The 19,446-nt window shown below is 58.4% G+C and overlaps 1 protein-coding gene across 8 annotated transcripts in view; it reads left to right on the forward strand.

Annotated features, from left to right (window-relative positions):
- Positions 1 to 18,258, forward strand: part of PAX5 (paired box 5) — a gene marked incomplete at both ends in the record, with an annotated part of 152,272 nt that extends 134,014 nt beyond the window's left edge. For 5 of the 8 annotated variants that reach the window (XM_079791276.1, XM_079791279.1, XM_079791280.1 and 2 more), the window contains 2 exons: positions 15,010 to 15,096; positions 18,182 to 18,258. In XM_079791276.1, the coding sequence (XP_079647402.1) occupies positions 15,010 to 15,096; positions 18,182 to 18,258 (164 nt within the window). The remainder of the gene's footprint in view (positions 1 to 15,009; positions 15,097 to 18,181) is intronic. The other 3 variants (XM_079791278.1, XM_079791281.1, XM_079791282.1) reach the window with 1 other exon arrangement.
- Positions 18,259 to 19,446: the final 1,188 nt, after the last annotated feature.

The following is a 19,446-nucleotide window of genomic DNA, read 5'->3' on the forward strand; positions in this document are numbered from 1 at the left end:
GTGCTAACATCTAGAGATTGCTTTCTCAGTGTGACGCAAGAGAAGCGGCCGCACAGGCAGCGCGGAGGCCCGGGAGGCACCGGGTCTGGACAGAGGAGTCTCAAATCACAGCCGATCCCCACGGTCCCCAGAACTTCCTTTCCATCAGGGCTTTGTGAACATGCAGACTTTCTGGGAACACTTTGGGTGGGGAATTCCTGGAAAGAGAACTCCCCAACAAGGAGCCAGAGACGCTGCAAGGGCATTGGAAGCTGGAGACCAGACATGGGCCACGCACAGCACAGGACGTTTGGGGGGGGGGGGGATGTAGAGCAGGTAATGGGACAGCAGCAAAGGCAGGGACTCAGCTGAGGTCCAGGCTGAGGGCCTTGCCCTTGGCTTTGGGGGAATCTGCCTGAAGGAGAGGCACTGAAGACCTAGCTCGGGGTGCATCTGTGTGGTATGCGGAGGGGTCTGTTCTAACTCGCACCTCACAGCGGACTCCACAGCCACTCCTCCTTCCGTCATGGGTGGACAGGGCTGGACACTGCCGCTGTTTAGAACTCAGCCTGGGAGCGTACGGATGAGGTCAAGGAAAGGACTTGTTCCAGGTCACACGGCATGTCAGAGGAAGAGCCAGGCTGGCCCTCTTGCTGTGGTAGCGGCCTGCCCTGCTGTCCCCTCTGGGCTAGTGGGAAATATCAACGCCCCCACCCCCGCCCCACCCCCACCCCCGCTCTCTCGTGTGCTTCTGGGACCTGGCCAGCTGCAAAGCATCTCCTGGGATGCAGGAGGGTCTACCCAGCACCCGCCAGAGGTTCTGCCCGGGACCCACAGGCCATGCCAAGGCCCAGGTCCTCTGCTCTCTGCTGCTCCCCAGAGTCAGGCAGCTAGACAAGAAGGGACGAGTGTGTTCTTTCCCTGGGTTCGGTTTCCCTCTGGAAGGTGTGACCCAATTAGAACATCAGACAAATAGGAGAAGCTGGCCGTGGCCCGGCTGAGGTTCTACAGCCTCGGCTGGCGCTTAGGTCTCTGCTTCCCATGCCTGTCTGTGAGCCCAGGCTTCCTCTGCCGCCTGGAGCAGACGTTCCCTGGCGCTGTGCTTCTCTGTAATTGATAGTTTATTCCCCAACGACTTCCAAAATGATTTGAGGCCGCTTCCTGACCTTTTAATAACATCAGCCCCAACCTGAAACCCCTGTCATCAAATAGGGGGCCTGCCGATGGGTCCGCTGGCCCCGCCCCCAAGGGGACTGGCTGCGAACAGGTTCCCACCTCCGGGCCGGGCTCTGAGAGGGCCCTGTGCCTGGAACTACCCACGCGTCCCTGCTGGGAGCAGCTCACATTCCTGGAAATCGTTTCTGCCTGGGTATACTCAGAGCACACTTCCAAAAGCATACTTTTAATCAAAAAGGTCACCAGAAAAGCTGGGAGAAATCGTGATTTTGACAGAGGACAGTTACAGACTCCAGAGCGGGTTGCCAGGGGCCAAATGAGCGCCTCTGGTTAGGTCTTGGATCAGTTACACCACCAGTGAGCTGACCGGGTGGTGCCTCTTAATTGTCCTCATTTGTGGATGAGTCTGGCCTCCCTCCCTTCCTTTCTTCCCACTCTCCCTCTTTAGCACTCTCCCCCTCCCTCCCTTATTCACCTCTCTCTTTCCTCCCTCTCTTCTTCCTTCACTCATTCATCCAGTCAGTCATCAGTCAGTCCCCAAGCTCCTCCTGAGTGCCAAGCGCAGAAATAATTGAATTTCGCAAGACCCAGGAGTATCTGTGGGGAGAATCGCCCAAGTTACCTGCTCAGAATGGAAAGAAACCAGCTTGAATGTGGTGGCTTGTGGGATTTCTAGGCCCAGGACTCCGGGGGGGGGGGGGGGCGGGCAGCAGAGGGTGAGGTTTGTGGGGTGCAGGAGACAAGAGTCCGATTGCTGACCGGAAGGGATGCTCTGGCCTGTGGCCAGCTCACCCTGGGTCTCCCCGGGAGGCTCCCGGGGACGCCTGGCCCCCGCAGATCGCCATCCCTGGAACGGGTGCCAGGCCCCTGTGTACAAACAGGGGGCTCAGTATTTAGGAGCGGGGAGGAGCAGGGAGCTGCCCTGAATGGCTGCCTGCTTTGGAAATTTCTATGCATTTGTAATAACAAAATTACCATAATTTGCTCGTTAACGCAGCTAGATCAGTCAAGCATTGTTCCGTCGCGGGTGGGGAGGCCACTGCGCCGCTCTCTGTACACTCCACACACCCAGCCAGCACGCCAGCCCGTTAGAGCGCTGGAAATTAGCATGCAAATGGTCCTAATTCGGTGGGCGAGCTGTCAGGCAGCGCCTCTCTGGCCTTGTCTCTGTGAAGGCCCTGACAGCCCAGCTCCAGCACCGGCCCACCCTCCTCGCTCCAGCCAGGAGGGGCTCCGAGGGGCACCTCCAGACTGACAGCTTGGCGGCCTCCCTCCCTCCGTCAGCGCCATCAGGCCTGGCGGCAGCCTCCCCGGGGAGCAGGCAGGGCCTGCCACCATGCTGGCCAGACGGAGGAGGCAGGCGGGTGCGAGGGCTGGTGGGGGAGGCTGGCCGGGGCTCAGGTCCACCAGCCCTGGCTGGACTGAGGCAATGGGGCAGTGAGGGTGGAGGGCTGGCCTCCACCTCAGGGCCTGGCTGGGGCACAGGGGTCCTGTGGGCAGTGGGTTCTGAGAATGTCCCCGTGGGAACTCCGGGGTACCTTCTCCCACCTGCACGTCCATAGGGAGCAAGTTCAAGTCCTGCCTTGCTCCCCTTCTTTGTATTCCAGGGTTGACCCTAACCTATCCCTGCTCTCCTTCCCGCGTACCTGGAACATCGCTGCCAAGTCTGTGCCAGGGTCCCTCCAGCTGTAAAGGAGAACTGGGGAGGCTGAGAAGGTGTGGGCTGCAGGCAGGGCACCTGGGCCCAGGACTCAGCACCTCGGTTTGGGTCTCAGTCTTCCTCCAGGTTTACTAGCCTTCGGGGAAGTCACCTTGCCCCCCTCTGGACCTCAGTCTCTGAACTTTTATGGTGGAGGCATCTTCGTGGTCTTCCTCCAGAGCCGGCCAGAATAGGAGGGAGGGAGAGGCCTGGGATCGTACATCGAGAGGGAACTCCGTAAGGCAGGCCCGGTGCCAACTGCCTTTCGTTTCCCAAGCTGCTTGCTCTTCGCAGTGACCCCACCGAGCCGGGGTGGGTGCTGCCCCGTTTCACAGAGCCAGAGGCTCACACAGGGTAACAGAGTCCAGTCTTGCTCGCCCCAGAGCCTTTCCAACAAGAGAAGACGCAGGCCGCCGAGAGCCAGCTCATGCTTCCTCCCTGACCGGGACGGGCACGGCGGTGCCACCTTGCAGGCCGTCTGTGCCTCTTTCCGTGCCCAGCACATCCTCGGGGCTAAAGGAATGAGAGCCCAGGTGGGCCCAGGTCTGACTGCCTTTGGGGACCCACTGTCTCCATCCTTACGTCCCCCTGACGTGGGACAGCAAAGTGAAGAAAGGCCTGTGGGAGAAAGAGGCGAAGCCACGGGGCCTAACCAAGGTTTCCCGAGGCTCTTTCTCGGGACCTTGCTCCTCCCCCCAGGAGGGGACGCAGCCACACCAGGGCTCAGGGCTGGGGAGTGGGGAGCAGGCTGGATCTCAGCCCCGCGCGCCCACAGCTGGTGGTCCTTCTGCGGTGAACAACCTGCCCTCACCTACACGGCGGCCCCGCCCCCTCTGCTGTTTTAAGGGAATCTTCCTGGGTCTTTTTGGCTTTCAGATAAGTGGAGAGATGAGAGAGATCCGCTGGCTCCTGGCTGCCTGGGGAGCAGAGGGGGCTCCTGAGTCCGAGGCTCCGCTGCACCCCAGCACCACCCGCCCCAGCACAGAGCCGGGCACGGGGCAGATGCTCCGTGAAGGCTGGAGAAGCCACACGGAATAACGTGTGGACCAGGAGGGAAAATAAACACCACACACACACATTCACATACACACACACATTTACACACACACAGATACACACATAGACATACACAGACACACACACACATTCACACACACATACACAGATACACACACATTCATACAAACACACAGAGACATACACAGACACACACAGACATACACACACACACATTCACATACCCACACATTCACACACACATATACAGACACACACACATTCACACAAACATACACACAGACATACACAGACACACATACATAGACATATACACAGACACACACAAGCACAGATACACAGACACACACAGACATACACACACACAGAGACACACACACAGACACACACAGAGACATACACACACAGACATACACACACACAGACACACACACACAGAGACACATACAGAGAGAGACACACACAGACACACGCACAGACATACACACACACAGACACACACACACAGAGACACATACAGAGAGACACACACACAGACACACGCACAGAAATACACACACACAGACACACACAGACATACACACACACACACAGAAGTGCAGGAATGAACTAAAAGCCATCCAGCCTGCCTGCTTCAGACCAAACGCCTTGAGCCAGGGGTCACTTTCACTTCCGTGTGGCTTTTCCTTCTCACCTGCTCTTCAGTTGGTTTATCTGGGACCCCTGGCATGAGCCTGATGGAACTTTAGGTCTCCATGTACCAACCTCTCAACAGCCGCCGTCGGGCTGTTCAGAGCGTCTCTTGGAGGGTAGGTCCTACCAACACCGATCCAGGCAGACACTCTGAGCACAGCTCAGGGACACATCCATTTCCACCCCAGAGGGTGCAGGGGACTTCTGACATCCCCTGGATGAGGCCCGACTGGGGCCTGCAAACTGCATTTCTGCTCCAGGAAGAATCGCCCTGGCTCCCCCTAGTGGAGAGATGGGATGCATCTCCCTCCGGCATTCCTGGTGTGAGGCAGGACAAGACAGGACCTCTTCCTGCTGCCACACCCTTCTCAGTTTACACTCAGTTGGTACATCCATGCTGTCATGGAATCCTCACCACAACCTAGGAGGCACCTTGGTGTTCACTTCTGTTATAGGCTCAGGGGGGAGAAGGGCATGTCCCGAGGTCACGCAGAGCCAGGACTAGAACCCAAGGCACTTTCCCCTCACCCAGCAGTCCCCATCTGGCCTCCCTCCGTGAGTGCCCTTGGCTTTGGCCAGCAGACCATCTGCTTGCAAGGCCACACAGCTGGCCCTTCCCAGCCTCGAGGCATTAGGCTCCAACGGCCAGAGGTGCTCACTCTGTGGGTAGGTCAGTCTTTCAATAAATCTTTGCAGTAGCTTCCCCACTGGTCTCCTGACTACCACTCTTGTCCCTTTTAGTACCTTCTCAGCATAGCAGCCAGGGTGAGCCTGTTAAAATCTGAGTCAGGTCATGTCCCTCTTTGCTCACTCAGAGGAGAGGCCAATACATGGTCTCCGCCTTTATACTCCTCTCCTTGACCTCATCTTCTACCTCTCCACCCCTCACCTCTCTCCAGCCTACAGACCGCCTCATCCACCACCCACACTTCTGCCTCAGGGCCTTTGCACGTGCTGTTCCCTCAGTTTAGAGTGCTCTTCTGACAGATATTCACATACTCACTCTCACTTCCTTCATCTCTGTATTCAAAAGTCACCTTTTCAGTGAAGCCATTCCTAGTCACTCTACCTAACATGTCACTGCTTTATGTTTTCTCCTTACCACATTCTGTATGCTTTATTTTTACTTACGTGTCTTGTTTGTTGTCTGTACCATTAACATACAAGCTCTATGAGGGCAGGAACCTTGTCTGGTTTGTGTCTGCAACAATGCCTGGTACTCAGTGAGTATCTTGGGAAATGAACAGGTGGGTGAAATACTGACTGCTGTGTGCCTTGCCTGGAGGTCTCCCCAGCACCCCTGTGGGCTCTCCCACCTAGCCCTGCATTTGCTCCTGGAGGAGGCTTCTTCACGCTTCCTTTCTTGGCCCCCAAAGATATCACACCCCCTCTCCTCCCAGGTCCCTCCCTACCAAGCCGCCTCTCAGCCAGACCTGTGGGCCGGTCCCAGAAAACACAGATGGAAGTTCGGTTTAGGAAAGGAGAGATCTCCATCAGCATAGCCAACTTCAGGGCTGGCCTACTCAGTGCACTCCTGGGGAAACTGAGGCCTGGACTGGGGAAGGGCCTTGTCCCCATAACTTCGTGGTGCAGGTGGGACTTCATCGGGGCCCCTGCCTCCGGGTTCAGCCTTGGCAGTTGTGAGGACCGGCCTGAGGGGTGGCCCTGGCTCAGCTCCCTCCACAGAACATGTGACTTCTCAAGCTTGCTGGGTAATGGTGGTGGCTGCCCAGGGAAGCAGCTCAGACGTTTGGACAAATACTGATCCCTGACCCCAGCCAGAGATGCTGATTTGACTGGTTTTTTAATGAAATGATCTTCATTAAAAAAACAAGCCCCAGCCCCGTCTGGTGTGGCTCAGTGAGTTGGGTGTCAATTCATGCACTTGAATGGTTGCAGGTTCCATCCCTCGTCCGGATGTGTGGGAGGCAACTGATCAATGTTTCTCTCTATCCCTTTCTCCCCCTCTCTCCCTCCCCCCTTCCCCTTTCTCTAAAATCAATACACATGTCCTCAGGTGAGGATTTGAGAAAGCAATAAGCCCCAGTGCATTTTCAGCAGCCACACAGATCTTGCGCTGTGTGCCAAGGACTGAGTTAAGCGTCAGATAGCCCTCACACGTTTTGATTCACAGAGGTGTGGCCTGGTCTTTGGATTTTTTAAGCTCCTCAGATGATCCTAATGGGCAGCAAGGTTTGAGAACCACCGGCCTGGGTCACTGCACGTTACTCCTGCCCTCTGGGCAGCTCCGCTGTGGGAGAACGGCACAATTAAAGAAAAAGGGGTTGTTGACCTGGTGACAAACGGTGAGGAGCTGGGAGGCTACATCTCCTCCAAGGCAGCCTCCGGAGAGGGCACCCCAAGGACTAAAGGGGGTGCAGGTCCTGAAGGAGAGGGGGCTGCTGAGACCCTGAGGCCAGCAGCCGGGAGCGGGGAGCCCTCGGAGCCCTTCCAGGCCGAGGGGCGGGCAGCAGAGCGGGAGCTGCCAGATGGCCCAGCAGAGCAACCTCTTTGGCCTCGTTCTCGACCCTGGCTTTGATGGAGAAATAACTTCCCCACCCTCCGCTGCCCAGGCTGCCTCTCCTACCTGCATCCTCGGCCTGGCCCCCCCCCCCCCCCCACCGGGGATCCGGGTAATTTATGTGTATGTTGTCCCCTCCCGCAGGCTGCGGGCTCGGTGGGCAGGAACCGTGTCTGATTCGTCTCCGCGCCCCCCCCCCTCCAAGCCCGGTGAGCTGCGGGCAGGAGAGGTGTGTGGGATGGAGTGCGTTCCGCGGGGCGCACGGGGGCTCAGGGCCTCTGTGCTGCTGAGCTCCCAGGGCACAGCAAAGCCCGTGCATCGGGGTGGTAATTGTGGAGGTAAATCTTGTCTGGTCTCCTCACAAACACTGGGGGAGGCATTCCATAAACATGTCAGCAGCAGCATTAAAATTTGATGGCAGGCGGCACAGGTCGGGCCTAGCACCGTGACTTCCCAGCAAGGTGTGACACCATCACCTCCCTTTCATTAGTCAGCGGTGGGGACGCTCCGGACTCCTTGCCGAGCCGGGCCCAGCTGGGGGGGAGGCGATTTCTTCAGAGGAGGACCCCTGGCTGCTCTGAGGGACAGGCCAAGGTCTAGGCCACAGAAAAGTAACTCCGCTTTGGGCTGACATGGGGCTGAGAGGAGGCCCCGAGGCTCAGGGAGCGGGCGGGAGGTTGGAGGGCCTCAGAGCTGGAGGGGGCTGGGGGTGTGTTTTAAGCGGGAGCTGAGAATGGGAGCTGGGGGCTTGTTTCAGCTTTATAGGCAGCCAGGTGGGAATTGTCCATTTGCCCACAAAAGGCCTCATAGACACGTTAAAGGGGCGTTGGGTTGGTCTCATGTAAGCCAGCAAAGGGTCACTTGGGCAGGAGTGAAGGAGAAAAGGTATTCCTAGTGGCAAAAAGATTGGAACCCAATCTTGTCTACTTCCCACCCCGCCAGGTCCAGGGCCCCCACCGGCTCTCCGGGCCTCCTGTAACATAGTGACCGCAGCAAGGTCAGCTCCCTCCAAAAGAGCAAAGAGGCTGTTTTGTTTTGTTCTGTTTTGTTTTTTAAAGCAAACACCGCTGATAATTCGAGCTCAGAGAGTAGGTCCAGACTGCATTCCGTGGGCTGCAGGGACACGCTCACGACCACAGTTGCAGGGACCGATAGTTTAAGACTTTCCCTACAATCAAGAATTTGGAGCACTTGTTGAAAAAAAAAAGTGGTGGTGGTGGTGGGGGGGAATAATTTTCATTAACAAACAAGCCCCAGCCCTGTCTGGGCTCAGTTGGTTGGGGTGTCAATCTGTGCACTGAAAGGATGCAGGTTCGATCCCCGTTGGGGGGGGTGTGGGAGGCAACTGATTGATGTTTCTCTCTCTCTCTCTCTCTCTCTCTGCCCCCCCCCCCCTTCCCTTCTCTCTAAAACCAATAAGCATGTCCTCAGGTGAGGATTTAAAGAAAGAAACAACAAGCGCCAGTGCATCCATTTTTTCCACAATCACGCAGAGCACGTGCTGCGTGCCAAGGACTGAGTGAAGCATCAAACAGTCCCTCACGCTTTTGATTCACAAAAGACTTTGGAATGTCGTGGTATGACTTAGCCCTGTGCGTGCTGACCTGCCACACTGCCAACAGTAACTCAGGCTCAGAGGTGAAGTGATGCCTCAAGGTCACTCAGCTAAATGGCTGAGGGGCTCTGACAGGGACTGGCCTACCATCTCCTGTCACCTCAGTGGTCAGCACAGAGTGGCAGCCACTGCTGCCCTCCGTGCCTGTGCGGAGTATCAGCCTTTTTACAAGTACTTATAAAAATCGTGGTGCGGCTCGGAGCTGTCTAGGGGGTTATCAGCCAGTGCCCATTAGCCGTTGCCGCGTTGGGGAGTTGGGAGAGGAGAGTCAGGCCTCGGTGGCTTGTTCTATGCTAGGGCACACTGTGTCCTGCGGAACGGCCTCCTGTTCTTGAGGAGCCGGAGACTGGCCTCGCCCCCAGGCTCCTCTCCATGGGGACAGGGACAGGGCACTTTGACGTCTCAGAATGCAGCCGGGACTGGTGAGAGGTGCCTGGGCACGGAGTGTGGTAAGCCGCTAACGGATACAGCTTCAATGTCCTTCAAGGCCCAGATCACAGCCCCTTCCTACAGGAAGCATTCCGGGATACCCCAGCCAGAGCAAATGATAACTTCGGGTCTGTTCATGCACCTGCCTTGCCCTTTGCTGCGACCCAATGTCTAGCTCTGGGTCTAAGAATCCCCGTAGATGCAGGGAGTTTCCTGAGGCCTGGGGGCCCAGCACCGAGCTCTGCATGGAGTAGGCGAGTTTATTAGACATCCATCACAGATGTGGGAGTTGGATGTTCTCGGGAATACAGTTCAGTGTTACTCCAACGGAAATCTCGGGACCTGCCGCCTGGCAGCTTAGACCGCAGGCTGGCGGTGTCTGGCCTCGCTCTGGTCGCTAGGAGAAAGTCTTCAGGTTTCTGGACTGAGCATCTTCCCATGGCCAAGCGAGTACTAAGGAGAAGCCTTCCCAGGGTTTCAGCCCAGCTGCAGCCCACAGAATGCAGTCTGGACCTACTCTCTTTGAGCTCGAATTATCAGCGGTGTTTGCTTTAAAAAACAAAACAGAATGAAACGAAACAGGCTCTTTGCTCTTTTGGAGGGAGCTGATCTTGCTGCGGTCACTATGTTACAGGAGGCCCAGAGAGCCGGTGGGGGCCCTGGTCCCTGAGACGAGCACCCATTCAGGGTCCCTTTCCACCCGTGGGGGCTGCACCCTGGGCTCTGCAGGGAACACAGCCCACTTCTCCTTCCTGTGTGTTTTGCCGCCTTCCTCTGTCTCTCTGTCTCGTGCTCCAGGACCAGGGTTCCGCGACTACTTTCTCGCACCTGTTTCCGTCTGACGGTGAGAGGGGCCGGCTCAGGGAGCACCTGTCGGCACAGGCAGCGCTCACTCAGCGGCATTTGTGCTGTGGCAGGGCCCTGTGCGGGGTGGGGGGGGGGCGGGCAGGGGCTGCTGGCACCTGTCGGGCACACGTGGTCAGTCCTGGTTCCTCCCACAGACTCACCAAAAGGGGAAGGGAGTGAGTCACAGCCCCCTGAGTCCGGGCAGGGGTGGACGAGGGCTCGGGCTCAGGGGGCAGTGAGAGAGTGCTCTTTCTCAGCTGGAACAATCAATCCAGAAGGGCTTCCTAGAGGAGGCGGTATCGGAGCTGGGTCCTGACAAGCCAGGGGATTAGACCTGAGGCAGGGGAAGGCGGCATTTCAGATGAAGGAAACAGCGTGCGCGGGTGGAGATGGGCCCTGGGGCATGAGAGGAATGGCCTGGAGCAGGGGGCGATGAGCGGGGGGGGGGGGGGGGGGGGGGGGGGCGGCTGGGCAGCATGGCTGGGGAACTCCTAGGGAACCAGACCCTGCAAGGCCTGGAATGCCACCACGGGCTTCAGGCAGCACTCACAGGCCTGTCCTCAAGCAGGTGTGTGGCAGGGCGCTGCACGCTGACGGTGAGGTGGTTTCCCTTGAGTCCCCTGATGGGCCTTGCGTTTGGGTCTTTGTAGCACAGGCAGCAGGAAGGGGGCTGAAGGCACAACAGCCTCCTCTCGTCAGAGGACCAAATTGAGGCCCAGAACCGTCACCCAGCCGCCCTATGGCTGCTCAGTGCAGCGCTGGGCTCAGCCTGGTCTCCAGCCCGTCTCGCTGTGGCCGCCCAGCACCGCCGTCCCACTGCCAAGTCCGTGTCTCTCCCGGAGAGACAGGCACGAGACCATTCTGCATTCTCCCCGCACTCTCGCCCTCTCGCTCGGTTTTTCTCTTCTCGGTGTTTTTCTGAAGGCCTTCGAGCCTGGCCCGAGCGGGTGGGAGAAGAGGTTTTTCCCAGGAACGGATCGATGCTCTGTGTGCGGGCGGCCCGCGCTGACAGGCCTGACCTTTACTGGGTTCGCTCTGGTTCTCCTTTCCCTGCTGGGAGCCTGGGAGGCCTTGCTCTGGAGAGGGGGGTGGGGGGGTTGGGGAGCCTTGGCCCCCAAGGGGCCGGGCTAGGGCTGGGTGCGGTGCAGACAGAACAGGGGAGAGTCTCAGCGCTGAAAGCACTTTGAGGTCAGTTATTTAAATCTCTCCCGTATACACCGCTTTTACAGATGGGAAAACCGAGGCTTGGTGAGAAGGGACTTGATCAAGGTCACTCAGAGAGCTTTGACAGAGCCTCAGAGTCCAGGGTGTGTGTGTGTGTGTGTGTGTGTGTGTGTGTGTGGTGTGTATGCATATCCATATACAGGGTGGGGCAAAAGTAGGGTTACAGTTGTATGTGAAACAGGTGATTCTTGTAGTATTATTTATTAATTCTTGTGTTATTTTCCATCTGAACAACTGTAAACCTACTTTTGCCCTGCCCTGTATACATGAATATATAAGTATATGCATGTGTGATACAAATTATTATACCATATATACACATAATGTAGTAACATATATACGCTATTATATATAATATATATACAATATTCATATTTGAAAGGCTGACTCTGCCTGCGTGGGGCAGTTCTACAAAACCACGGGGAGGAGCTGGAGAGAGCTCACGGTCCTTTTCAAATCTTTTCTTCCTCCTCCTCCTCCTCCTCCTTCTTTGCAAACAGTTTCAGTTTCACCCCTTCAGAAAGAGGACTTGGCTGTGAAGTCACTTTGAAAGACTTTCCGGATGTTAATTACAGCCGGGCAAGGTCTCGAGCAGAGGTGGGAGCCCACCATCTGCAGACGGGGTTGGCCCCCAGCGTGCTCTGCAAATCCCCATCATCTGGCAGGTGTCGTGTTGGGTTAATTAAGAGCTACACTGTGCCGGTTTACCTGTCACTTCTGAGAATTTTAGGAATCTTCAGCTTTCTTGCCATCTCTGAGCGTTTAGTGAAGGGGAGACTGGGAGCATCTCTGGCTCGGATGACTCTTCTGGCCCCGGGTCCTCCAGGACAGCCACAACAAGTGCATCCTTTGTGGCCCCTATCCACTTCCATTTCAATCAGTCCTTTCTAGTTACCTCATTGAGTTTTTTATTGATTTTTGAGAGAGAGGAAGGGGGAGAGAGAGAGAGAGAGAGAGAGAGAAAGAAAGAGAGAGAGAAACATCAATCATTGTGTCCAGCACATCCCTGCCCCTGAAACCTGGGCATGTGGGCATGTGCCTGGACTGGGAATTGAAACAGTGACCTTTTGGTGAAGAGTCGACGCTCAAGCAACTGAGCCACACCGGCCGGGGCACGGCTTTTACAGCTAGCTCATCTCTATTTGGAGCCATTTTCTGTCGTCTCCTGCAGGGGAGGCAGCTGTGGGCAGGAGTGGGGGATAGAGCACACCTGTGGGTGTGATCCTGGCCATGAGCCTGAGAGGGGACCAACCCTCTGTTCCTGGTCCTGTGGAGGCAGCTGAAGACGGGGAGTCAGTCCCAAGTGTCCTGTACCATCTGCCTAGCCCCACCTGCTGCTTTTACTCATGCAGTAACCCTCCGACCCCCGACCCCTTTACCCTACTCATGCCCTTCTGACCCCCCACCCCTTTACCCTCAGGCAGTGCCCTCCGACCTCCCACCCCTTTACCCTCAGGCAGTGCCCCCCCACCCCCCACCCCTTTACCCTCAGGCAGTGCCCCTCCAACCCACCACCCCTTTACTCAGGGCAAAGGTACAACAATGTTGGCTGGCTTCTGCTGGCACTTGGACAAGACGAGCTTGACTCAAACCCTCACTCCCGCCCAGGAAGAGCCCCTGTCCTGCCAGGCTTTCTAGGACGTTTCCAGGGGAAACAGGCTCACTGACTGCTCCCCTGTCTCCTGGTGCCTGACGTCACGGCATTCCTGGGCTCTGGTCTATGCTGCTTTTGGGGCACATCCTTTCATCTCAGCCCCACTGACCCCCAACGTGGCACCTGGCCTCTCCCCTCAATTTCCATGTGCGGAAAACACCACCCCAGCTGTGCAAGGCGTCTGGTGGACAGCAAGTTTTACTAAGGTCTGGGCGGCGGGAGGAGGAGGGTTTAGCCCCCAGTGCAGGTGACTCAGTAGGAAGAGGTGAGGGCCCGGGTGTTCTCAGTGGGAAGAGGTGAGAGAAGGTGCTCATGCTGTGATCTTTGTGTTGGGTCAGCTGCACCTCTAGGGGCCCCTCTCTCCAGCTCCTGGCGGAGGTGGCCCTGGAGCTGGGCCCGGCAGGCAGGCGCGATGCTGTCAGATGAAGATGGAGGGCTGGCCTGTGCGTGTGGCCGGTGCCCGGGCCCAGCTGCAGCGCTGTCAGGAAGTGCCTCTGATGGGGCCGCTTCTCGGGCGCCCGGAGCCTGGAGGAGAGGGCAGTTGTCCCCCTTCTCCCGGCTGCTCGGTCTCTCTGCTCCCCCTCCCGCCCCCAAGGAGGAGGAGGGGGAGGCGCTGTGGCGCTGATGGATATGCCGGGGCGGGGCGGCTGCAGCCCGGCACTGTCACCATGCTCTCCCTCAGTATGCCGGAACCTGACACCCTGACCACTGAGGCATAAAAAACAGAGAATTGGAAGGCTCGGCCTGTCAGGCTGGGAGTGGCCCCCAGAGAGGTCTGGGGAGGAGTGCACGTGGTGTGTGTGTGTGTGTGTGTGTGTGTGTGCGCGCATGTGCATGTGTGTGTGTGTGTGCCTGCATGCGCTCACGCCTGTGGTTGCCTGTGGAAGTGGGAGGTGGAGAGGAAGCCGGATGGGCTCGGGGTGGGAGCAGCTGGCCCCTCAGGCCTGCTTCCTGGTTCTGGCCACACCTGGCCAAGTCCCACGGGCCCTGCATTTGGGCCTCGGCTGCCAGGGGCAGAGCAGTGCTCCGGTTCTGACATCTGGCTGGTCCGTCTGAGGGCTCCTGCCCTTCGGCCCTTTGGCATCCTTAAGAAGCATCTGTGGGAGCTTGTTTGGGCTGAGGGTGGTCCCGGGGGCTGTGTAACTCCTGTCACCACTGCCAGGGAAGGGCCACGTGCTCTGTAACCAGTGGCATAAGGAGCCACTCAGCCGCCAGCTTCCCACACAGCGTGGGCCAGGCACTGGGGGACTCTGCGACGCGTCAGGCCCAAACCCTGCCCCCTGGGAGCCCCCAGCCGCAGGGAGCAGACAGGCAGCAGGTTGTAAGGGAAGGAATTCTGGACGCCCCTCCTCATGACGCCTGGTGGGGAGGAGGCTCTCCTGGGGCCGGAAGCGAGAGCACGGGGGAGGCAGACACAGGTCCCTGCTCCGGGGGCCGCTGGGCGAGAGGGGACATCCTCAGGTCCCACCGTGCCTCCTCACGCTCCCCGTGGTGTCCGCCTGCCTGAGCGTGCCCAGAGCAGCAAACCGCGGTCCCATCCCCCGTGCCCCGGGGCCCACCCGCTGCCTCTTCAGTGCTCCCTAGACCTCGGCTTCTCTCTTCCTCGCAGCGAAGTGCCCTCTGCCTCCTCCTGGCGGGGGGCTCGACTTCTCGTCTCACCTTCCCCGTTGGCGGAGCCCAGGGTGCGGCCACCTCTGCGTGCTCAGCACGGAAGGCCAGACTAGAGTTGAGGTTACCTTTGCCTTCTCCGTGCAGAGCCACGCAGGAAACACGTGGGAAGTGGAACTAAATCCACGCTGGCGTCCTGGGGTGGCTGAGAACCGGGCTTAGGACTTGGTGGATGTGCTGAGGCCATTTTGTGAGAGAATCTAGGCATCGGTCTCCTCACCTGCAAAATGGGCCAGTCACCGCAGGGAGCAGCGGCACAGGGTCGCTTCGCGGCACACATGTGAGAGGCTGGTATTCCCTTCCACCAGCAGAAAAGGGAAATCTAGATAATGCCAGTGACAGCTGTCCACTCAGTAAGGGTGTGCGCTGGACTGGACGTTGTTGGCTACGAAAGCACCTGCAATGGATGTAAGAGGCAAATGCCATGGGCATGTTCCCAACTTGCTTTGACATTCGGTTCCTGTTTCTCTCCCTCCCACCACCTGCAGGGAGTGAGTTTTCCGGGAGCCCCTACAGCCACCCTCAGTATCCCTCCTACAACGACTCCTGGAGGTTCCCCAACCCGGGGCTGCTCGGTGAGTACTGGCGGAGGTCACGCCGCAAGCAGATGGCGGAATGCGGACCCACGCTCGGGTCACCCTGACGCATAACCCGTGTGTGATGGGGTGCTCTCCCTGACCCATTCAGTTTGAACAGGACTGCAGCCAGGGAGAGCGGCCTCCTCTCTCCACAGGAAGGAGCCTGGAGAATTCTAAACGCTCAGACCACGCATGTGATGAGAACAGCCCTGGCCTGGTCTGTTTTTTGAAAGCCAGGCGATTGTAGGTATCCGTCAGGCTTTCAGTCGCAAACAACAGAATCCACTTTGGCTGGTGTAAGCAGAAAACAAATCTACTAAGGGATGTGGGGGGGGGGGGGGGGGCGCTCCTGGAACCTCTGGGAGGACCCAGGACACGGGCATGGTACGCACAGCCAGGAACAACGCCTAGCCACGCCACCACGGCTGCTCTAGCGTCAACACTCCTGCTGCTGCCAGTTGGCACCCAAGCTGCCCGCTCTACGCTGCTGCTTCAGCCAGGGTGCTGGAGGGTTCTGTCCTGCCAACTGCCCGGCGCCTCTGCCACCCCCTCCCAGCTTGGGGCCTCCCAGCCCATTTCCCCAGGTTGCTCCTGCCCAATCGAGGTCATAGGCAAGACAGCCTATCCGACAGGCGACACACCTGTGCACTAGCAGCAAGGGAGGCTGGGAGGACGAGTTCTGGCTTCCAACCCAAAGAGGCGGGCCTCATGCTCCAGGCAAAACAGGAAGAGCTTAAACAATGCTGGGCGGTTAGAAACAAGAGAAATGGTCCCTGTGCTGCCCAAGTCTATAACCCGGGGCATCACGGCCAGGTCACCAAGCAAGCAGGGCCTCGGTGTGAGATGAGGGTAGTCACACCGGCAGCTTCATTCAGAAAGGAGCTAGAAACCCTGCTCTCTGGAGGCTCACTGTCCTGAAGAGGAGTGAGCTGCCAGGCTCACTCTACCATAGTCCGGCAAAGAAGTGCCAGGCCCGTCACACCCACCAGCCTGGCTTTCCCACAGGTGTCTCCAGGCTCTGTCTGGAGGAGTCCCACGGAGCAGGGGACGTAGCCTGACTTCTGCAGTCTGGGGAGGGTGCAGGGTGTGGGACCCTGCTCGGAGGCTCCGGCTAGGTCAGTAGAAGCTGTGGAAACAGGTGAGAACCTCCACGTACGCACTCCCGGGTGCTCACACCCTCACGCACTCTGCCACCCTCGGCTGGCGGGTTGAAGCCTCCTCCACAGAAACACCAGCAGAGTGAGGATGAGCAATGCCACCTCATGACGCTGCACGCTCCCTTCTCAGAACTTCCCTCTCTGCCGGGCCTCCTCCCCAGGAGCTGCCTGCCCAGCCAGGCCAGCATGACCCAGCACCAGGGGCCCCCAAGCGGACTAGGACTAGGCGGGGGTAGGGGGAGCCAAAGGGAGGCTAAGGGGGAGCGAAGGGGGAGAAATGGCGGGGGCAGTCAGGGCAGGAGGTGGGAAGAAAGGCAGCGGTGGTCAATTAGGATTAGAATGGGAGTGCCTGTGGCCGCTTTAAAGGGATTAGAGAGTGAGTGGGAGCCGGGAATGACTGTGTCAAGAAGTAAATTGATGATAATGTGAATTAGAGAGGAAAAATGACATGAGAAAGGACAAGTTTATTTTAGATGACGGTCTAATGGGCACCAGGAAGACAGAGTGCTTTGTGAGGTGATGTTTTCATCTTTCACGGTAAATGCAAGCGATTTTGATTTTGCCGTGGAACCCTCGTGCGGAGGCCACTGGACAGCGCAGCCAAGAGATTAGGCTTTGAGGGGGGAGTGAGTCGGAGCCGAGGGCGAGAGGTGGTAGGTGGGTGGGGGGCTCCGGGGGCTCAGCCAGGGTCCTCTGCACAGGCTTACTTCCATTTCTTGTCCCCCCGAGGCCCGTTTGTGGGGGCAGCCCCTGCCGTTTTCCTGCTCCTGGGCCATGGCCCAGCCTTCAGGGACAGCACACATGTCCTAACAGTCCCCATCCCACCTAACACAGAAGGCGAGAGAGCAGGGCCGGCTGACAGGTGTCTCAGTCAGGACTCCGACCAGGGAGGTGACAGAGGAAGCAGCATTCTCCATCTCTGGGAACCCTCAGGCACAGGGTTGGTGGCCTTGCCTTCGGGAACAGCTCAGCCAGGCACTGCCGCTCCGCCCCGTCACTGCTGCCTCCCCGGGGCCCAGCGAGGGAGAAGGGTGTCTGCTCATTGGGGCTGGGCTTGGAGGGACGGTGGCACGTGCTGAAGTGCCACCAGTTGTCTGACTTGGGCAAGCTGCTTACTCTCTCAGTCCCTCAGTCTCCTCCTCTGCTGCACGGGTACAGCACTAGTTCCTACCTGAGAGGCTTGTTGTGGAAAGTGAAAGAGTTCCTGAATCCATACGTGTCACCTCCCCTGGGGAATGAAGACGCTTACTGTTCCCACCCCAGCAGACACGTGGTCCAGGATGGCTCCCAGGGCCCCAGCTGCCGCCCCCCTGGACAAACACATCCTCCAGCGCAGGGGGAGCCGTCCTGAGCCGGGGGCAGACACCCGCGTTCCAGGCTGGGCTCTGGCACCGAGAGGCTCTGTGGCTTTGGGCACATGACTTTGGTTTGTTGAGCCTCAGTTTCCCTGCCCCTAGAAGGAGGAGATGGCCCAGCACCTCTAACCTCAGTGGTTCTAAGACTCTGCTGGGCTCCCAGAGCCCCTCGTGCTCTTTCCTCCCTGGGAAGGAGTTAGAACACAAAGCGGGGCTCCAAGAGGCCTCAACCAAAGCATGTAGTCCAACAAAGCTGCCCAGGGAGGCGGGAGGAGCCCCGCTAGGGACAGGCCCTCACCCTGGCCCTGTCGGCGGGTCACAGGAGGCAGGCTGCTGCCTGCTCTGCTCCATGTACGCACACACCCAGTCTCCCCATGTCCAAGTCTCCTCGACCCCCAGCCTGACCCGCCTCCTCCAGGAAGCCGGGCCCTGCCAGAGTAACGGCGTGTTCCCCAGAGCTCTTTGCTCCGAGCTCCGAGCCCCTCCCTTCCTCTGAACATCTGCCTGAGGTGAGGGGCTGCAGGCACCACGCCGCCCTCCGACCTCCACGCCGTCTTCCCTCTCTTCCAGGCTCCCCCTACTATTACAGCGCGGCCGCCCGAGGAGCTGCCCCGCCTGCGGCCGCCACTGCCTACGACCGTCACTGACCCTCGGAGCCAGGCAGACGCCAGCACTGACGACACATATCACTGAGGGCGATCGCCTCCCAGCCCCTTCAGAGACAGCCGGAGGGGCCCAACGAGAGCATCCCCCAGCACCCTCCCCCCCTCACTTGAAACTCTGCCCCCCTTTTCCTGTCAGGGACTCTGGGGTTCTATGGTACGGCTGCCGGACTTCTGGACACCTGTCCCTTTCTAAGAGTCGATCGATGAGCTCCTCCCAACGGTGACGGGGTCTCCACGCATCAACAGACTGTTCCGCAGGGAACTGCAGCCCCAGCCCAGCCTGCCAGTCCCCCGTCGGTCTGACCACCTGCCCATCTTCAGGCCCTGGGCCTGGGGAGAAGAGCTTGCTTTGGGCATTTCAGCAGCAGCACCTGTGTAAATACCTTCTTGCTTTCCTTGTGGGCCCAAAGGTCCAACTGAGCAGACTGCCAGCCGTTATGCATTCAGCTTTCCCAGTGCATCACAGACCTGAGTGCAGAGCATCCCCTCTGTCCTCTGCCCCGGGTGCTCACCCCCATCCCCCCCACCCCCGCAGTGGGGAGCTGTCCATGGGACTGAGGATGCCCGACTCGGGCCCCGGCCTCCTGGTCATTGCTACTTCTTTAGCGTCTTGACTAGGAGTCTCACTAAACTGGTTATACTCCAAGCCTCCCATGCCGAGACTCTTCCCCAAGAGAAACACACTTTGGGGAGATACCCTGGCTTCCTGCCTCCATTACCCTGGGCCCAATGCAGTGCAAACAGCTCTTTTCCATATATCAAATGACTCAAAGAACCGCCAACTCTGTTCTAAAGTAAAATGTCCCAGGTGCTGATTGCATTGTGGACTTGGAACATTACGGCTGGATGGGACCCGGGAGATCATGGTCCAAGGCGGGGCCTGAGGTCCTCCTGACCCGCCAGCCCCTGGAACCGCTGACCTGAACGGGGATGTGTTTTCTGAGGCATTCCCAGGCTCCGATCACTATGGACACCCACCATGGACACTGCCCTCGCCCTCCAGGACCCCCGTGAGTGGATTCTGTTCTGCCATGTAGACAGTGGTTAACAAAAAGGACTTTGCCTGCACTGAAGACCACACGCACCTGCAGCATCTCCAGCATTTCCTGAGCAGCTCTCTGACCCTGGTGGAGCCTAGCATGCCGCTGGGAATGGAGGTGCCAGGTGGGA

The sequence above is a fragment of the Cnephaeus nilssonii genome (genome assembly GCF_951640355.1).
Source record: "Cnephaeus nilssonii genome assembly, chromosome: 14".
Lineage (NCBI taxonomy): Eukaryota > Metazoa > Chordata > Mammalia > Chiroptera > Vespertilionidae > Cnephaeus > Cnephaeus nilssonii.